This window comes from Callospermophilus lateralis, chromosome 6, assembly GCF_048772815.1.
Source record: "Callospermophilus lateralis isolate mCalLat2 chromosome 6, mCalLat2.hap1, whole genome shotgun sequence".
Lineage (NCBI taxonomy): Eukaryota > Metazoa > Chordata > Mammalia > Rodentia > Sciuridae > Callospermophilus > Callospermophilus lateralis.
In genome coordinates, this window is record NC_135310.1 from 103,006,835 (window position 1) to 103,027,297 (window position 20,463).

The 20,463-nt window shown below is 38.1% G+C and overlaps 1 protein-coding gene across 3 annotated transcripts in view; it reads left to right on the forward strand.

The window, feature by feature from the left end:
* Positions 1 to 4,537: 4,537 nt before the first annotated feature.
* LOC143401310 (glutathione S-transferase alpha-3-like) overlaps positions 4,538 to 20,463 on the forward strand; it is a 34,810-nt gene continuing 18,884 nt past the window's right edge. Inside the window, exons 1-2 of one of the 3 annotated variants that reach the window (XM_076858602.2) lie at positions 4,538 to 4,681; positions 20,232 to 20,338. In XM_076858602.2, the coding sequence (XP_076714717.2) occupies positions 20,255 to 20,338 (84 nt within the window). In that variant the 5' untranslated portion in view covers positions 4,538 to 4,681; positions 20,232 to 20,254. Of the gene's footprint in view, positions 4,682 to 20,231; positions 20,339 to 20,463 lie in introns of those variants that run through there. The other 2 variants (XM_076858604.2, XM_076858603.2) reach the window with 2 other exon arrangements.

Below are 20,463 nucleotides of genomic sequence, written 5' to 3' on the forward strand. Positions count from 1 at the left end.
TAATTCTTGTACAGAAATATTCATAGAAGGATTATTCACCATTTTTTTAAAAGTGGAAAGAGTCTAAATGCCCAACAATGGGCAAATGGATGAAGAAAATATGCCCTAGCCATACAGTGGAATATTATTTGGCCTTGAAAATTAGTGAAGTTTTGATTCATGCTACAATTGGTTGAGCCTTAAAATTTTATCTTACATGAATAAAACCAGATACAAAAGCCACAGATTATCTGATTACATCAGTATGAAATGTCCAGAACATTCACATCCATAGAGACAGATATTAGATTAGTGGTTACCAAAGACTAGAGGGAGATGGGGATTGGAAGTAACTGCAACAAAGCCTATGCATTTCTTCTCAATGTGGTATAAATACTCCTGAAGTAGAGAATGGTGGTGGTTTCAGAATATGTGCATTACTAAAATTCACAAAATTTGTATATATTTAGAAGTGACATTATGGTCTGTTAATTATATCTCAGTAAAGATGTTATTTAATAAAACTATCATAGGAAATTCAGTTTGTAACAAAGGAAGAAAAAACTCACCCGTAATATATATTCTTTGGACCTTTATAAAGTATTATTCACTGTAATTCCCAGCAGCTCGGGAGGCTGAGGCAAGAGGATCGCAGCAACTTAGTGAGGCCCTTAGCAAGACCCTAATCCACTTGGCAAAACCCTGTCTCAAAATAAAAAATAAAAAGGGATGAGGATATGGCTTAGTAGTTATGCGTCCCTGTGTTTAATCCCTGATAAAGAAAGGAGTGGTGGGGTGAGGGAGAGAGAGAGAGAAAAAAGAAGGAGGAGGAGGAGGAGGAGGAGGAGGAGGAGAAAGAAGGAAGGAAGGAAGGAAGGAAGGAAGGAAGGAAGGAAGGAAGGAAGGAAGGAAGGAAGGAAGGAAGGAAGGAAGGAGAAAGAATGAATGAACATAGGAGAATCCTTGGACTGCAAACATAGCCTGTTTTGGGTAACACTGTAGAATTGGTTGTGGATCCTCCATGCTAAGTGGGGTATAGTTGGGAGAACTGGTAATACTGGGTCTACCAAAGGGCATAGGAGGTATAACAGGATGAGAAAGGGATGGAGACACAACAAATATGAAATGGTGGTGCCAAGGACTTGGGATTATTTAGGAGCCAGATCTTTAGCCATGTGAATCACACTTAGTCTGTGCACAGAACACCACAACAGAGAGCAAACCCTAGAGATTGCATCACTGTTTGCTAGTAGTGATTCAAACAATGCCTATCACAGCTGTGGTGCTGAGGATCACACATGCTCTCTACATCTGGATTTGGCTATGCATATAATAAAAATTTTTGTGCTGTATCATCTCAATGGATTTCTAAGGATTAAATGCATAAATATAAGAAAAATTAGCATGCAATAAAGGTGAATCCCCTTTTTAAATTGTGAAACTCAAGACAGGAAGCTTTTAAGCATTCAGGGTTTTGTTTTTGTTTCTGTCTTTCAAGATTGGCATATATGCAGAAAGTGTGGCTGATTTGAGTGGAATGATTATTCATCTCCTAATAGGGTCATCTGATCAAAAAGATGCCAAGTTCTCACTTTGATTACAGAGGAAACCACAATTTCTTATTTCCTTTCTCTTGAAAAAGTAAATAAAGCTGTTAACCATTTTAGACCTGTCAGTAAAAGGATAGTAGAAAAATAATGCCTGCTCATTCTTGGGACACTGACCTCTTCTGACCAGCCTTCTTGAATACAGAATCTTGACTCTCAAGGAAAATTATAAAAATAACCTGTGAAGAAAAAGGTGGGCTACAATATAATTTTTCATCAGCTTTCTAGACCCCAATCTAGAGTTCTGCGTTTGACTGAATTTCTTGGTCATAATAAGAACACAGGATATGGAAGTGTGTGAGAGCTACACTAGACATTAAAGCAGATCTTTCAAAACACCATTTTGATTCTAGTGGGAAAGAATGAGAACAATACTGTTCAAAACCATGTGTGTAGAGACGTGAGAGCAGCGGACCATCAGAGATTGCAGAGTTTCAGGGATGGGTGAGAAGTATCTAAATAGGGATGGTGCCAGTAGGAGAGAGGGGATGAGATAGATGAAGAGATGCTAAGAAAAAATAATTTACAAAAAGTGGGGACATGGCTCTCAGACTTTGAGAATAGACACAAAAATAAGGAACTAAAGTCCTTTAATTACATACATAGGACCTATTTTCAGATAGATTTCCTTTGTGGTAAAGGAGAACATTTTAAGATGAAAGCTTCCTGAACTTAAGCTAAATAAAGTCATGAGCCAAAACTTATCATAAGATATGTAGGAGGCTGGGGCTGTAGCACACTTGCCTGGCATATGTGAGGCACTGGGTTCAATTATCAGCACTCCATATAAATAAATAAAACGAAAGTCTATCAACAACTAAAAAAATTTTAAAAAGATATATAGGAAACTAACAAATAAATTAGGACTAACACCTTCACATCCATTTTTACAAAGCATTAGATTATTCCTTCATTCATTCAGCAAAAACTAATTTACTGCTTACTCTGGCCTTTGAAAGGAATGAAATATGTAAAGGTAACTAGATCCTTAAATTCACTCTCCAGACCCTTGTGCTGAGTGTTTAGGGCACATCACATGATGACAAGCTCTCTAGACAGTCAAAGCCTCATGATAACATAAATTAAGAAAGCAAATTTGCCAAGGTACTCTATTTTTGTGCCAAATAGCTCTTCATGGTTTCCTAGGTATAGTTTGCAAGGATGTTTGCCAAAAGATTTTAATGTGGTTTATCCTTAGGAGATGATGCCATGTGGGTTTTCCCTTTTATTATTTATGATTTTCATAACACTTTAAACTATAAAATGTTTAATAAATATTACATATTTTCCCAATATTTCATTGTGCAAATTTCACACATCCAGAAAATTTGAAAGAAATGCTTGACCTATAGATACCCACCACAGAGATGGAAAAATTGATAATTAATTGTGTTGGTTTTACCTTATGTGCCCATCTTTCCACCACTCTCTCCTCAATCGAATGTATTTTCTTTCACACTTTTCAAAGTAAGTTGTAGAAACAGTGCATCAGACACTGAAATGTCTCCTCATGGGAGAAGTGTGCAGCCATGAAGGTGGTCACTACCCAAAGGAGACTGGAGAGAGAGGGGAAGAAGATGAAAGAGGAGAAGGAGGAGGAAGAGGAGGGTAAAGGGGGTGGGGAGGGGAAAGTGGAGGGGGAGGGGACAGGAAGGGGGAAGGGAAGAAGAAGAAAGAAGAACATCCTGAAATTTCCTGAGTGCTCCCTTTTAAAGTGTGTGGCAGATGGAGACATGGTGTTGCCCATAGCAAGTTAGTGAGACCCTGCCTCAAAATAAAAAATTTAAAAGGGCTGGGGTAAGGCTCAGTGGTACTGGGTTAAATGCCCAGTACCCCTAAAAAGTCAAATACTAGAGAAGAAGATAGATGATGTGGCCTGTTTGATCTTGCCCAGGAACTCTCCTGTATTATCTGTGACATAGTCTGTCACAGAGTCAAGAGTGACAGTCTCAGGTATGTACAGGAAAAAAAGTTCTTTGTGTTTTTTGATACTTTTCTGAGTAAAGGGATGATGAAATTTTCTTTTCATTTGGAACCATTTTATTCATGATAATGAAATGCTTTTTTTTTTTTTTTTTTTCCTTACATGCATCTGAAGAACTCTAGGTCTACTATGGATTCTTTAATGTTGTTTTTAAGAGATGGGAAAATAACAAAGAACAGAACAGAGCCATTCTCTGTTCCAGGTCACCTTTTGTCCCTTCCAATGTCTCTACACCTGGCATCTCCTCATCTGGGCTTTGAGAACTCCTCACACATCCCCACACCTTCTGCCTGACTCTCTGTGTTCACTTAGTCACATCTACAAATATATTTATTCTTGTCACTCAACTGCCTTTTGTGGACCTTGCTTGGGTTTTAGTGCGAATAATCCAACTTTAAAGAAATTCTATGGAACAACTGGAGAAATCTGAATGCTAAATAGTTGCTGAATTTAAGGAATTATAAATTTTTGGCATGGTTAAAAAATGTGATTATGTTTAGTAAACAGTCTTGAAGTATTAGACATAAATGCCAGCATATGCAAAGTGATATAGTATCTGTCATTTGTTTCAGAATAATCCCAGGCTAGCAGGGCAGAATGTGGGAAAGATTGTATCAGTTTCTTGTGGCTTCCATCATAGATTACTATAAACTGCATGATTTGAAACAATTTGGGGATCTTTTAACACCTCCAAATTGATCTATGTGTGCTTTCAATTGGAAAAGCAAAGTAAAGCCAAATAAAATAAACTGGTAGTTTAAAAGAAGAAAAAGAAATTAAATAGAAAATCAACTATGGCTTCCTTCAGGGAAAGTAATTCTCAGATTACCTAGCAACCATCTCAATAAAAAAAAAAAAAAAAAAAAAAAAAAAAATCCTGTGACATCTCTCTTGCCACACTGGGGCGCTCCATTGCTTGTTGTGTTTTTCCCTCTCCCCCTCTCTCCCTCCCTCTTCTCTGTCTCTCTCTCTCTCCTCCCCCTCCCTCTTTCTCTCTCTGTTTCTGGCAGCCTGCTGCCTCTCTTGTCCTTCAAATATAAACACCAGAAAATTAGATAGATATTCTCTAAATCCCTCTTCTCAGAAGATTCCTTTGGCTCAAGAAAGAAAGGTAAGTAACTTGTTTTGTTTTGTTTTGTTTTTTTCCTGCTTTCTCAACCGAACTAAAACGTACTAGATACTCAAAAACAAAACGAAAGAAAAACTAAAATATGCTTCTAAAAGCTCCCTTGACACTACTTTCACTATTTAAAATTTGAGCAAATTAAGTCTTTAAAGGTTCTTTCTTAACCTTAATTTGTTTCATTTTCCAACTGCAACTTATCTATTTTAAAATACAGGACCTAGATATGACTATGAGCTTCACAGACAAAAACTAAAAAATCTATTTCTGTCCATGCATTTGTGTCTATATATGTATATTTTATAAATGTGTCACTTTTTTCTCACTGATTTATAAAAACTATACTTTAGTTAATTTAAGCCAATTAATTCAGCACTTATAATAAACAAAAATTATGCTCTTAAAATCCATATACAGTAATTAATACAAACCACTTTTTGTTCATAAGGGTCAATAAATCTTTGATAAATAAAGCTAGATTTTAAATAGTAAAATGAAATAAAAATATGTTCAAAATTGTCAGCATTTAAATATAATGGACATTTTGCTTGGGTCTACCAGTCAGGCAGCTTATATTGTCTCTGCTAGAAGTAAGGTCATAAAACAGTTGCTTCTTTTATGTTTCTGATGCTTGCTTGACTTGGCAGTGAGTTAGAGCTGTAAGGGCCAGCTGTTAGGCTCCCCACATCCTTGGTCATTTCTTATTGTGAGCTATGTCTTCAGTTTTAAGCCTCCATATTCTAAGGAGGCAGGTAGCCATGGTAAAACCTGGGGACATATGTATGTATCTGAAACTTCTAAGCCACCAGCTACAAGGCAAAGCTAAACCAATATGGGCTATATTCCCTGGCTGGGTTCTGCCTGTTGGCCATTGTGGAAGGGGTCAGAGCCCACAGGCATTCACAGCTGCCTGTCTTCTGTCCTAGGTTCTACACCCAGTGTATAAATCAAAGGCCCCAGACCAGATGGGCCCTGTTTCATAGCTGCCCTGAGAGCCATATAGGTGCTTGGGACACCACCTGACTAGGGAGAAGAAGGGATTGGGAAGGATACTGTTGTCTGATTTCTCAGAGGCCTTGGTTAAGACAAGGTTAGCTAAAGCCAGGCATGGTGGTTCATGCCTATAATCACCTGGGGAGGCTGAGGCAGGAGGATTCAAGGCCAGTGTCAGCAACTTAGTGTGGCCCTAAGCAACTGAGTGAGACCCTGTCTCAAAATAAAAAGGGCTGTGGTTATGGCTCAGTGGTTAGCTTAGTTTTGCTTTAAAAAAATAAATAAAGTATCAACTAAGAACTTTATAAAGAAGTCAAACACAATTATTAAAATTAAGTAAATTATATATGATATAAAGGAATGGAATCAAAGTTTAAAAACCAACTATTTCAAAACAATAATTATATAATAGATATCTACTAAAAACAGTTTCAAAAATCTTTTGGTAAATTAAAAATCTTAAAGTTATATTGTTGTACAGATATTTATAAAATGTCTAAGTCATTTCCAAGTAAGTTAAAATACAAAAACATTAATTACTAATTATAAAACTACATATATTTTGGCATCTTCTTTCTACTTGGTATAGAAAACCTAAATACATAAAATCTATTAATCATCATAAGAAATTGAGAAAACATATCTTTCTAGAAATTATAAAATGGTAAATGTTGATATAGCACTACTCTCAGTGCTCACTAGTTTTCACTAAGAGTTTAAAAGTATAATGAACATGCAATTCTCTGTACAAGAATATAAAAAATAAGTTGTGTAATAAAAAACTATAAAAAGACAAAATATTTTATTTAAAAGGCAAAGTTTATCTAAATTCAGAAATTTTTAGGATTTTAAGTAAATTTAATAAAAGGAATAAAAATAAGACCAAAAGAAACTAATAAGTAGTGGGGAAAAATACAAAGAATGTTATAAATATGAGGATATATTTTTGGTATAGAAATTTAAAAAGAATTTTTTGTTGTTGTATGAGAAAGAATTTTGTGATAGAATTAAAAAAATGGGTTTTTTTTGGGAGGGGGTACTGGGGATTGAACTCAGGGGCTCTCGACCACTGAGCCATATCCCCAGCCCTATTTTGTATTTTACTTAGAGACAGGGTCTCACTGAGTTGCTTAGTGCCTTGCTTGCTGAGGCTGGCTTTGAACTCACAATCTTCCTGCCTCAGACTCTGAAGTCGCTGGGATTACAGGCATGTGCCACCATGCCTGGCATGATATAATAAAATTTTTATCTGAAAGTTGAAGGACTGGATTGTTCCGGAATGAAAAATATTTGTATAATATAAAACTAAAGATTTAAGCAAATCATAAAAGGTTTGTAAAGGACAAATCTTATTAAAGAAGAGTTGTATGTGACCAAGTTGGATATTAAAAGAAAATTTTTTGTAGATTTGTCTAAAACTTAAGCATCCACATACTATATTGAAAACAAAATTTTGTCCACTATGTTTAAAACAATAGGGTTTTCTTGAAATAGTGATCTGTTCTTAGTTAAAAAAAAAAAATTGCAAGAGGTTTGGTTTTTAATTCTAAAAATCTGCTTTTCAAAAAATTTTCAACCATCTTTTGAACTTTGGCTTTTCCTGTTTTGCAATGCACATGTAAGCATGACTCCCTCAACTCTTTTATTGGCTCCTATAAGTGTATTATTTTTCCCCAGTTCTGACTCTGCTGTTAGGGCCTGATATTAAAAATGATTGTGCTAACAGTCAAAATAACTTTATTCTTTGCTTTTTGCTTTTCTTAATGCATTCAGATTGTTCCATGTAACCAGATCATTTTGTGTGCTTTTCACTGTTTCTAAAAGTCATGTTTTTCTCTGCTCCAAGGACTAGTTTGACTCCCAAGTGATCTAAACTGCTTTCCTGCAGGAGAAATAATCACAGTACAATTTTTTACTTTTTGATAATCAACCTAAAAAGCAAAGATTTTTGTGTTTTGTCAAGATTTTTTTGTTGTTGTTGTCTTTTTTAAAGTTCTGATAAAGGAAAAACTGAGTCTGCTTTGAAGAATTACATTTTTTTAATCTATTTGTTTGAAAGTCTTGATCACTTTATAGGTGATTAAATCTGGTTCATAAATCACAGTGACTAAATAATAGCTATTATTTCACAGTGACCTATGATATTATTTTGATCAAGTGTTTTAAACCCTTAATATATGACAAAATTCTCCAAATCAAATTCTAAAATTAAGTCTTTTGGGTCTCAAAAGAACTTCAAACATCCCATAAGACCTTTGAAGGCTGAGAAAATAAACTACCTTGTTTGTTGTTACATCACATAGAAAAATGATTTTTAAAAATGGTACGTAACCATTTTTAAAATAACTCATTCTTTGAGTCATATTTGTATAACTGCACTATTAACATGTTTATTAGTATTGATTCATAGGTTCTCTCATTGGATAAAAGCCTTTCTTTATAGATGAGCTACAGTTATGGAAGTGCTTCTAAAATGATAATGAGTCCAAATTAGGAGATTACACAGTGATAAAAGTCCCAATTTCGCTGGAAAAAAAAAAAATCATACCAATGTCTATAGAATTTGACCAATTCTAAAGCATTTATGTTATAAATGTTCAAATGGTAAAATGTATTGACTCTTACACTGCCATACCTCAAGAACTCTTCCCACAATTGTGTCCAGTTTAAAGCCTATCTCTGTGGGAGAAACCATCTTTCTCCATTTAAAATTATCTTTCTCCATTTATGTAGGGTTTTGGTCATGGACTCTTAATAAAAGGGGAATTCTCATATATTGTCAAGAGCTCATCAACATTGTCGATAAAAAGTACATTTGGGCCAGCGATGTAACTCAGAGGTAGAACATGTGCTTAGCATGCTCATGGCCTTGGGTTCAATCCTCAGTACAAATCCAGAAATAATTGCTCTTTAGTAAGAAAATTTTTTCATAGCGTGTTCCAGGAAGACAAAGAATACCTTCCCCATAGTTTACGGTTTACTGAAACACCTCATCAAGGACTGACTCACTGCAACCAAATGAAAAAGGACCATATCAAGATGGCCTAAACCACAAGACGTGCCACTGGGGAGTTGACTGTCCTCTGTTGCTCTGACCCAAGGCCTACCTTTCCTGCTCACATTCTGAAATCCAAATCTTTTCTCCCCATGATTTCTGGGAATGAGCATTCCCAGTTCAGTGGGATTCCCTCTGCACAGCAAGAAACACTAACTATGGAGATAATTTCATCGGTATGGATTTTGCTGAAGATTTTTGGTAACAAAGAGAAAAAGATAACACAGAAACCTAGATGGCTTCAGAATGGTCAAAAAGAGAGGAGAAATCCTTTTCTAAGCCTTAGAGATTTTACTGTTGTATTAATATTGTAGGGGACAGCAGATAAGGCAAGGCACCAAAGATAGCAGAAAACAGTTTTACTTGGCCACAGCCGGGTTCAGAGGGTACAGCTTTTGCTGTAATCAATTAATCCTCGGAACCCAAGTATAGGTAGTTTCCGAATTTTATATCCAGCATGTAAGTAGCCATCCCCCTTTACCTTCAATATGCTCCTCTGCATTAGGAATCCAGGAGTTATCCCCAGGTGGTTGTGGTAACAGAGGATAGAAGAGGCCTGAGATAAGATCCTATCAGAGAGAATATACTGTGTTCACAACTCTGTGTTTTCACATCGAGCAAGACCCAAGACTTAGTGAAAGTATAGCTAAGTTTATTCAAAGAGAAAGAAAAGGGGAGAAGCAGCCCTAAGGGAGAGAGAGGGGAAAGTAACAACCTACTTCTTTGTGTCTCAGCTTTTATGGGGTGGGAGGGAGATTGTTAAAAGGCCCCACCCAGGTATTGCCTCTGGCCTCTGGATTGACAGACTACTTTATCTAACAACCTAAGGGCATCTCTTGGTTATCTTGGCCTGACTGACAGGTCTTAATTAAGTCTAGTTTTACAAGATTTAAGGTCAGGGGGCTCCAGTCTTAATCATCCTGCTTTCCTCGGCCTGGAAATCTCTGCTGTATGTTGTTTGTGTAGGGTCTTGTTGAAAACATCTTAGCAGTTAAGCCCTTCTGAGCAAACATATCCTTGCCCTTTGTTTTTTGGCCCTTGAATTCATCTATCTTCCTCCATTTGTAGGATGAATAGTTTATAGAGCTGAGACCAGGCAAAGGTCCTAAAATAGCTGTCTTGTCAGACCTTGGAGATCCACCAAGTCAGAGCTATGATGAACCATTTTGCTCTGTATTGGGTATTTTCCTAAAGTCCTGACCCACTGTTCATGCCTATCTCTTGCCTAACAATCATGGAGGGGACAGTCACAACTAGATATTGACTATGAGTGAGGAACTTGGGTGGGACCCCAGCAAAGCATCCAGTGGTTCCATTTTCTGTCCACCTAGCAAAGCTTCATGGGGATCTCTGTCCCAGTCTTGGCCTGGCCTTTGGAAGCCTCACATTCAGAAGCTGGAGAAAGTCACTTAGAAGAAAGAGTGTTGAGAGCCACAGCCGAAGGGGCTCCAGCAAACTTTCAGACTGCCAGCTGATGACTGGCTCACAGCGGCCCCAGCAACACCTAGCTGATTGGCTCCTCTGTGGAGATGCTCATTGAGCTGTTTCCCTGCCCTTTCAGACTACCAGCTGATGATTGGCTCACAGCGGCCCCAGCAACATCTAGCTGATTGGCTCCTCTGCGGTGATGCTCATTGGGCTGTTTCCCTGCCCTTTCAGACCACAGAGCTACTCATTGGGGGACTTTTTTGGCTCTGCCCATGCAACCCAGCCAATCGGCCTCAAGAGCAGGAGGATTGTGGGAGGAAGAGGTTGTTGAGGTGGGTGGTGTGGGAAGCCGGTGGTGGCAGTTGGGCTCTGAGGGTTTTATTCCTGAGGAGCTGTTTTGTTTATCTTGTGTAGTTCTAAAAATAAAGTTAGTTTCTTTTGACAAGTGGCTCCTGAATTGTGCCCAGCCAGACTGCGGCATTTGGTGGCTCGCACGGGGAGCGACTGAGGGTAAGTAAACCGCTTGCCCCTGAGGGCAGGGTGAGAGGATGGGGAGCCATTTTAAGATTCCTCTTTTGTTTTGCTTCATTTTTGTTTTAAGTTGCCTGTCCCTGGAGATGAGTGAGACGGAAGAAAAACCGCTCACTTCTGAGGAAAAACTATTTACGTCTGAGGAACAGATAGGGAGAAAGGACGGATGCACATATAAGGAGGATAGAAAGGCTATAATGAATTTTTGTTGTTCCATTTTTATTTCATTCTGTCTCGGTTTTGTTTGGCGTCATCTTGTTGGGTTGTATTATAGTAGAAATACGGGATCAGAAACTAGTAAAAAACAAACTGAAAGAGTGTTAAGTAAATTGTTAGAGGAAGAAGGCATCCCAGTAAAATCAAGAGCAGTCAGGGCATACGTTGATACAATGCAAAAATGTAGCCCATGGCTTTTTAAGGAGGAGTTGTTAAATATATCACAATGGAACCATCATGGTGAAGATTTAAAAAGAATAGAAAAGAACAGCCCAGGAACTCTGCCAGCTGGCACATTGGCATTGTGGGCGTTGGTATCTGGTTTTCTTAGTCCAAAACCTTCAATTCAGACAAAGGTAGAGGAAGGAGAAGACATATTGATTCAAGTAAATGAGGAGGTCTCTCAAGTTAGTCAGAAAGAGGAAAAGATTCAAGTAAAAGAGAAGGTTTTTCGAGCTAATCAGACAGAGAAAGAAAGTTTAGAGCAGAAAAAGCCATCAGGGGGAAAGTTACAAAAGGAGACTGCTACTAAAACCTTTCTATCACCAGAGGGCTTAAGTGTCCAACCAACAGCACCACCTCTACAGGAGACTGCTACTAAAACCTTTCTATCACCAGAGGATGTAAGTGTCCAACTGACAAGGCCACCTTCATATGCTGAGAGGCCCCCAACCCCCGCAGTGGATAGTTCAGATCCTGAGACAGGATCTCAAGTATTAACATGCCCTGTATTTGAGGTAGGAGGGCAGCGAGTTTACCATACTTTAAATTTCAAAACAGTGAAGCAGCTAAAAGAGGCTGTGACAACCTATGGTCCTCAAGCACCCTTCACTGTAAGCTTGGTCGAATCCATTACCAACTTGAACATGACGCCAGCAGATTGGGCTAATATGTGTAAAGCTGTGCTAAATGGAGGACAATACCTGTTATGGAAGGTTGCCAATGAGGAATTTTGCAAGGAGACGGCTAGGCGAAATGCAGCAGCTGGTTATCCTCAGAGAAATCTAGATATGTTATTAGGAAAGGGACCTTATGAGGGTCAGCACCAACAAATTGCATATGATCCTGGTGTATATTTACAAATTGCTGTAGATGCAGTTAAGGCATGGAAGACTTTACAAGGACATGGAGGTTTACAAGGTCAATTATCTAAGATAATACAAGGAACTAATGAATCTTATGCTGAATTTGTAGATAGGCTTATTCAAACAGCTACCAGAGTTTTTGGGAATACAGAACAAGCAATGCCATTAATAAAACAATTGGCTTATGACCAAGCGAATCGTTGGTGCAGAGATATCATTAGACCATGGAAACATGAAGATTTAAACACATATATTAAATTATGTAGAGACATTAATGAACAAGAGCAAGTCATGGCAGCTGCAGTAAAACAGGCTTTAGATGCCAGAGACATTAATGAACAAGGGAAAATTGTGGCAGCTGCAGTAAAACAGGCTTTAGATGCCAGAGACATTAATGAACAAGGGCAAATTGTGGCAGCTGCAGTAAAACAGGCTTTAGATTCCAGGCCAAGAACATGCTACAATTGTGAACAAACAGGACATTTTAAAAGGAATTGCCCCATAGGAGGAGGGTTTAACAAAACTAGGTATCAAAGGAGTAGAATACCGGGTATTTGCCCACGATGCCGTAGAGGGAGACATTGGGCTAATGAATGCCGTTCTCAAACCACCATAGAGGGTACTCCATTATCAAAAAACGAACAAGGACCAAGTGTTTATCCACGATATCGTGGAGAAAGGCATTGGGCTCCATTGCCAAAAAATGGACAGGGGGGCCCAATGCTCCGGGGCCCAAAACCACAAATATACGGAGCACTGGAGGAACCCAGCAACCCCATCAGGGTAGTGCCCAGGACACATTGTCCATCAGATCCCTCATCAGACAAACCAGAGGGAGTGCAGGGTTGGACATCTGCGCCTCCGCCAGATCAGTACTAACTCCAGAGATGGGAGTTCAAATCATTCCCACAGGGGTGAAAGGACCTCTTCCCAAAGGAACAGTAGGCTTATTATTGGGACGCAGCTCTTCTACTCTAAAAGGGCTTATGATAAGTCCTGGGGTAATTGATCCCGATTATGAAGGTGAAATAAAAATTATAGCCAGTTCTCCAAATGGTATATCAGTAATTTCACCAGGAGATAGAATAGCACAGTTACTAATAATACCAAGCCTACATGATAAATTTTCCAGTCGTGCTGTAGAAAGAGGTTCCAAGGGATTAGGCTCCACAGGTGTAGATTGGGCTATGCTGTCTTTAAATTTAGATTCTCGCCCCATGCTAAAACTAAATATTCAAGGACATGAATTTAATGGGCTACTGGATACAGGTGCAGACCTTAGCATCATCTCTCGTCAAGAATGGCCAAAACATTGGCCATTACAACAAGCCACTCAAACGCTTCGAGGCCTAGGAGTGGCGACTAATCCCCATAGAAGTGCAATGGTATTAGATTGGAAGGATCCTGAAGGATGTGAAGGAACTATACAGCCATATGTATTGGATCATCTTCCTATAAATTTATGGGGACGAGATGTCCTAGATCAATTAGGTTTGACATTAACAAATAACATTAACCAAAATGCACCCACTATTATGACTAGACAAGGTTTTAGGAAAGGAAAAAGATTAGGAAAACAAGAACAAGGTATAGCAGCACCAATACAAATAGATCAAGGAACAGACAGACATGGGTTGGATTTTCAGAAAGGGCCACTGAGACAATAAAAATTACTTGGAAATCAGAAAGACCAGTATGGGTTCCTCAGTGGCCCCTGACTAAAGAAAAGATACTAGCAGCCCATGATCTGGTCAAACAACAATTAGCAGAAGGACATATACAACCTTCTGTATCTCCCCATAATACTCCCATTTTTGTCATCAAAAAGAAATCTGGTAAATGGAGATTATTGCAAGATTTAAGAGCCATTAATAATGAGATGGTTATTATGGGACCTGCTCAATCAGGGATTCCTCAATTGTCTGCTTTGCCAAAAACTTGGTATGTTTTAGTTATAGATATTAAAGATTGTTTTTTTTCAATTCCAATTCATCCTGAGGATAGTCCACGTTTTGCATTTACTATCCCTGCACTGAATCATGAAGGTCCTGATCAGAGATATGAATGGAAAGTACTCCCTCAAGGGATGGCTAACAGCCCAACTATGTGTCAAATTTATGTTAACAAAGCAATCCAGCCACTTAGAAATCAAAATCCTGAACTACAAATATTTCACTATATGGATGATGTATTATTAGCACACAAAGCTAAAAACACATTGCTAGACTGTTATGCCACACTTACAAACTTATTAAAAAATTATAATCTAGAGATAGCAGTAGATAAAGAACAATTAAATTTTCCAATTAATTATTTAGGAGTTCTATTATCCTCAACCATGGTCCGTCCACCAAAAATTCAAATACGAGTAGATCAACTCAAATCACTTAATGACTTTCAAAAGTTATTAGGAGACATAAATTGGATAAGGCCTTATCTAGGTATACCAACAGGAGAGTTGGGACCTTTATTTGATATCCTAAAAGGTCCATCAGATCCAAATTCACCCCGAATGTTAACGCCTGAAGCAAGAAAGGCATTAAAAATCATTGAAACATATATGGAAAATATGCATTTGGATAGAATTGATATAAGTTTGCCTTTATTATTTATTGTACTGCCAACAAAAAATATTCCTACAGGAGTATTTTGGCAAGAAGGCCCATTATTATGGATACATTTATCTTATTCTCCTAACACTATTCTTACTAGGTATCCTGAGGCTGTAGGACAATTAATACTCAAAGGAATAAAAGCAGCAAAGGGAGTGTTTGGAATTTCTCCCAATAAAATTATTACTCCATATACTATGAATCAAATTGATGAGTTAGCTAATGAGTTAAATACTTGGGCAATAATCATGTGCAAATCTAATGTTTCATTTGATAACCACTTACCATCTAATCCTTTATTGTCTTTTTGGTCATCGCATCCTGTAATTTTTCCAAAAATGACAAGAAAAACACCTATCGGGAATGCTCCAAATATATTCACTGATGGATCAAATAATGGTACAGCAGCAATAGTTACACCTGATCAAACTTTTACATTTTTAGTACCCAAACAATCAGCTCAAAAGGTAGAGCTTAAGGCAGTATTACAGGCTTTTGTGATGTTTAAAAATTCTGTATTTAATTTATTTTCCGATAGTCAGTATATAGTTAATGCTATAGTATCCCTTGAAGATGCTGGTAGGATTTCCCCTTCCTCTACTATTTTCTTTTTGCTTTCCACTATACAAAGTCTAATCTGGGACAGAAAAGATCCATTCTTTATAGGACATATCAGGGCACACACAGGATTGCCTGGAGCCCTTAGTTTGGGCAATGATTTAGCAGATAAAACTATACATGACATACATATTTTCTCTACACTAGAAGAAGCTATAAATTTTCATAAAAAGTTCCATGTCAATGCTAATACTTTACAAAAGCGTTTTAAAATAACTAAGGAACAAGCTAGACAAATAATAAAACAATGTCAAAATTGTGTGACCTTTTTACCACAAGTTAATCTTGGAGTCAATCCTAGAGGATTGATACCTAACCATATTTGGCAGATGGACGTCACACACTTGCCAGAATTTGGAAAATTAAAATATTTGCATGTTACAGTTGATACTTCTTCTGGATTTTTGATGGGCTCCCTTCATGCCGGAGAAAAAACTAAAGATGTTATAGCTCATTGCTTACAAAATTTTGCCACTGTGGGCGTTCCAAAACAGTTAAAAACAGATAATGCCCCTGGTTATACTTCTACCTCTTTTAAACAATTTTGCTCATCATTTGGCATTACTCATATAACAGGAATCCCATACAATCCACAGGGACAAGGCATAGTTGAAAGAGCTCATCAAACTATTAAAATGTACTTATTAAAGCAAAAAGAAGGAATTGGGAAGGGGTATATATTCCCCAAAGATAAACTTAAAATAACCCTTTTTACTCTAAACTTTTTAAATTTGGATTCATCAGGGCTTAGTGCTGCGGAAAGGCATATGTGTCCAAAAAATGTATATAAGCCCAAGGTACTTTGGAAGGATATTCTAACAGGACAATGGAAAGGTCCTGACCCAGTAATTGTCTGGAGTCGGGGATCTGTTTGTGTGTTTCCACAGGGAGAACAGCAGCCTATTTGGATTCCAGAGAGATTAACTAAGGTCCTGACCCAGTGATTGCCTGGAATCGGGGGTCTATTTATGTGTTTCCACAGGAAGAACAGCAGCTGATTTGGATTCCAGACAGATTAACTAAAGCGATTTCTACAGACCAAAAAGAAGATGTGATATCCAGAACTCCAGTTTGGTTATTCTTACATCTGCGACAGAACCAGAATGCTTTTTTCAATATCTATTTTATTATTGCCCTTTCCCATATTTTTTTTTTTTTGAGCTCATACAGACCTAGGTTAATGTTTTGCTGATCAGTCCTATTTTTTGACTATAGAGTTTTTAAACATTGCAATGAAGATTTCACCTGTAAAAATTTATAAGGCCTTTACTATTATGTTATGTGTCGTATGTATTATGTGTGCACACTTGTGTTTTGTGTTTGAATGTACGTATGTCCATATGTCATATATGATGAGCGCTCATGAAAATATGGATCCAAATAATTTTTTTTTATTCACGTGATTTAAATGGTTTAATTTAAATTGGGTAAACAGCTGTTGAAGATTGTTTTAAAATGTGAACAAAAAAGGAGGTTAACAGATCTGTTTGTTTACTTTCACCTTTCCTTTTCATTATATTTAATAATTCTCTTAAAGACAATGTAAATTGTTAAGAAAATTGTTTTCTTTTAGTGCTTTCTGGAATGTTACATAATTTTTTCTTTAGCCATTATTGCCAGAATTCCTATCTTCAGTGAAGACAATGTAAATTGTTAAGAAAATTGTTTTCTTTTAGTGCTTTCTGGAATGTTACATAATTTTTTCTTTAGCCATTATTGCCAGAATTCCTATCTTCAGTGAAGACAATGTAAATTGTTAAGAAAATTGTTTTCTTTTAGTGCCTTCTGGAATGTTATATAATGTTATATAATTTTTCTTTAGCCATTATTGTCAGAATTCCTATCTTCATCCCAGTGCATGAAGACAAAGATAAAACCAATCTACAGCTTCTGCAATAGCCATCACTGAACTGCTTGCAGAACTTGCCTGGACTATGTATCACTTATATGCATTGTGAACTCACTTGTATGCATTGTGAACTATCTGTTGGTGCAGCAACTTCTGGTAGTGTTGGGGTATTTATGCTGATGGTGTCATCGGTGGTACAATTTTTCCAAAAGGAGCCGTCAGCTGGCTTGGTGTATCTTCCTCCCTTCTGTTTGTCATGATCGTTCAGCTAAAATTTGGGGGCCAACAGAGGTGAGGCAAAGAACCTCACCCCCCCGCTGGTACGAAGACCTCTACACAGGTGTGGCTGTATACTGGACTGGTAGTCAATGACGGGTAAGATCCAATTACTATGGTACCAACCTAAGACAGGAGGCTGACGCCTTGAGGTCAGCTCATCCAATAACGGGTAAGGACCATATGTACTATTGGACAACCTAAGGCAGACACGGTCCCTAAGCCACATGCTTCTTGTTTAAACAGAGAGGGGGAGATGTTGAGAGCCACAGCCGAAGGGGCTCCAGCAAACTTTCAGACTGCCAGCTGATGACTGGCTCACAGCGGCCCCAGCAACACCTAGCTGATTGGCTCCTCTGTGGAGATGCTCATTGAGCTGTTTCCCTGCCCTTTCAGACTACCAGCTGATGATTGGCTCACAGCGGCCCCAGCAACATCTAGCTGATTGGCTCCTCTGCGGTGATGCTCATTGGGCTGTTTCCCTGCCCTTTCAGACCACGGAGCTACTCATTGGGGGACTTTTTTGGCTCTGCCCATGCAACCCAGCCAATCGGCCTCAAGAGCAGGAGGATTGTGGGAAGAAGAGGTTGTGGGGGTGTGTGGCTTGTGGGAAGCCGGTGGTGGCAGTTGGGCTCTGAGGGTTTTTTCCTGAGGAGCTGTTTTGTTTATCTTGTGTGGTTCTAAAAATAAAGTTAGTGGCTCCTGAATTGTGCCCAGCCAGACTGCGGCAAAAGAGCATCATGATAGAGCTTTATGTAAGGTAAAACTTATCACCCTGTGTAACAGGATCCAGACAACAGCTGAGGGAGCACAGTGTGAGGATGAGGATCATGTGGTCCTGTGAACTCAGCTCCTGAGCAGCTCAACACACATAATTGTACATGCATATTACATAATTTGAACTTCACTCTCCCTTTCCTTGTGCTGAACACGCCTTCTCCACTTTCCTCATACCTACAATGAACTTCCTAACAGACTGAGAGTTAAATAGGTGTTTCTAAATGATTTTATACTTCATAAAGGTTAGTTTTTTGTCTGTGTGCCACATTTTAAAATGTGGAATTTAAAACATTTTGATGCCTAAAATTCAATCACACATAATTCAGAAGTACATCTAATGGTAAAGACAAGTATATTTTTGCATTAAATTCAATGATAAAACTTTGCAAGAAGACGGAATTTTTTCCTTGAACTCCTCTCATTGGGACTCCTGTTTTCAGTGAGTATTGTGTGATTGTACTCACACTCATGATAGTAAAGTCACCTCAGTTCCTAGAACCACTGATTTTCATTACCTGATTCTACACTGTGCCCCTTGTTCTGTGTAGCCTGAGACATATCGAGGGCCATCGAAGGTCCTTCAATAATGCCATCAGTGTGTCTCGTACCACTTACAATGGCCATCTGAGCACACACATGCACACACTCCTATGCACACTCCATACACATAACTGAAGTGAAACACTCTCCAAACATTAATTACCCTTTCCGCACCCTAATATTTGCTGTTCCTTTCTATTTCATTTGCAAAATTAATGAATTTCATGACGCACAGAAGGATTACAGTGCATATTTTGAAAATCAGTAACAGAAAATCAAGCCTAGATTTTGGTTTCGAACAGAGGTGAGTTTGAACTCCGATCCATCACTTCATTTGGACAAATTCCTCTAGAAACAACACTATGTAAAATGATCATATTCCATGAAGTCCCCTGAGGATTTACTCCTTTTAGGTTAAACTGTAGATAAATTTATGGAATCCTAATGTATGGCTGACACTAAATGGATGTTAACTCCATTCCATTTACAGACAAGTGAATGCAGCATATCCCTTTTGCTAGATCACAAGACAAAATATAAGCCATAGAGTAGAGCATGGAGTTCCAAAGAAACAAGGAATCAGCAACCTCTGCCTGTGGAAGAAACTGGGAGCTACGAGTGAATAAATCTTGAAGCCTAATTTCTACTTTTGATGCAATGCAGACTAACAGCCAAAGGACTGAACAGTGACTTTGATCCTCTTGGTCCTTGCTGTCCTCTGATTTCAGAGCCTTCGAAAGTTCTCAAGGCCTTCACCTGTGTGGTTCTAGACCCTCCTTGTTCTTGTTTCATGTTGTGATTTATCATGTCCCCTGGTGACTTTGGTGTGAGTGGACATTGCATTTCACTTCCATGATGTTCAGTTTCATTAACTGAAAAGTGAAGATAATACAGACTGATGCCTGAAGCTATAGTGAATATTAATAATACAATATCCAAAGAGATTAGTATTGGGCTGATATAATTAGGAGGTTTTCAATAATTTTATTAGTACATCATAGTTATATCTAACAGTGGGATTAATTGTGCCACAATTGTACATGCACATTAACTAATTTGATCAATCTCATTTCCCAGTACCTTCCCTTTCCCTCTGCTACTCCTGACCTACTCTACTCTGCTCTTCCTTTGTTGTTATTGTTATTTTAATTTGTATAATATAATTGTATTTATTTATACATGAAATTCATTTTGGTATATTCATACTGAGATATAGCATAATTTGATAGATTTCATTTTTCATTCAGTCTCAGTTCTGCAGTTCTTCCTCCTCCCACTAACTTACATTCAGGCATTATTGCTATCCACTGTGACCTTTGAGCCTGCCAAGAATAGTCACATTTTAACCAATGGGGAAATGAGGCTGGTTTGGTGCTATCTGAGGTTGGCAGTTGGATCGGTAACCCATTGGACCTAGGAGTACATTCCAAGAACTTCTCCAACCCTGCCACAAAGAAGGCAGGTCCTTCTTCAGTACAGCTGGTGCTATTCTGCTATTCTATAAAGTATATTAAAGTACATTTCTTATATCATGATTTCATTCATTTGTGTTTAGAGAAACCAAGACACACAATTGTGATGACCACGCCTGTGCTTTACTACTTCAATTCACGGGGCAGGATGGAGTCCATCCGGTGGCTCTTGGCTGCAGCTGGAGTAAAGGTAGGTTCTGAATTAGGCCATATTAATTTGTACCTAAATTTTTTTTTAATCAGATGATTTTCTTGCCTAAGCTACATATGTTTCTTACTGAATGAACTATCAAGAATAGTGCCTTAAATAAAAAT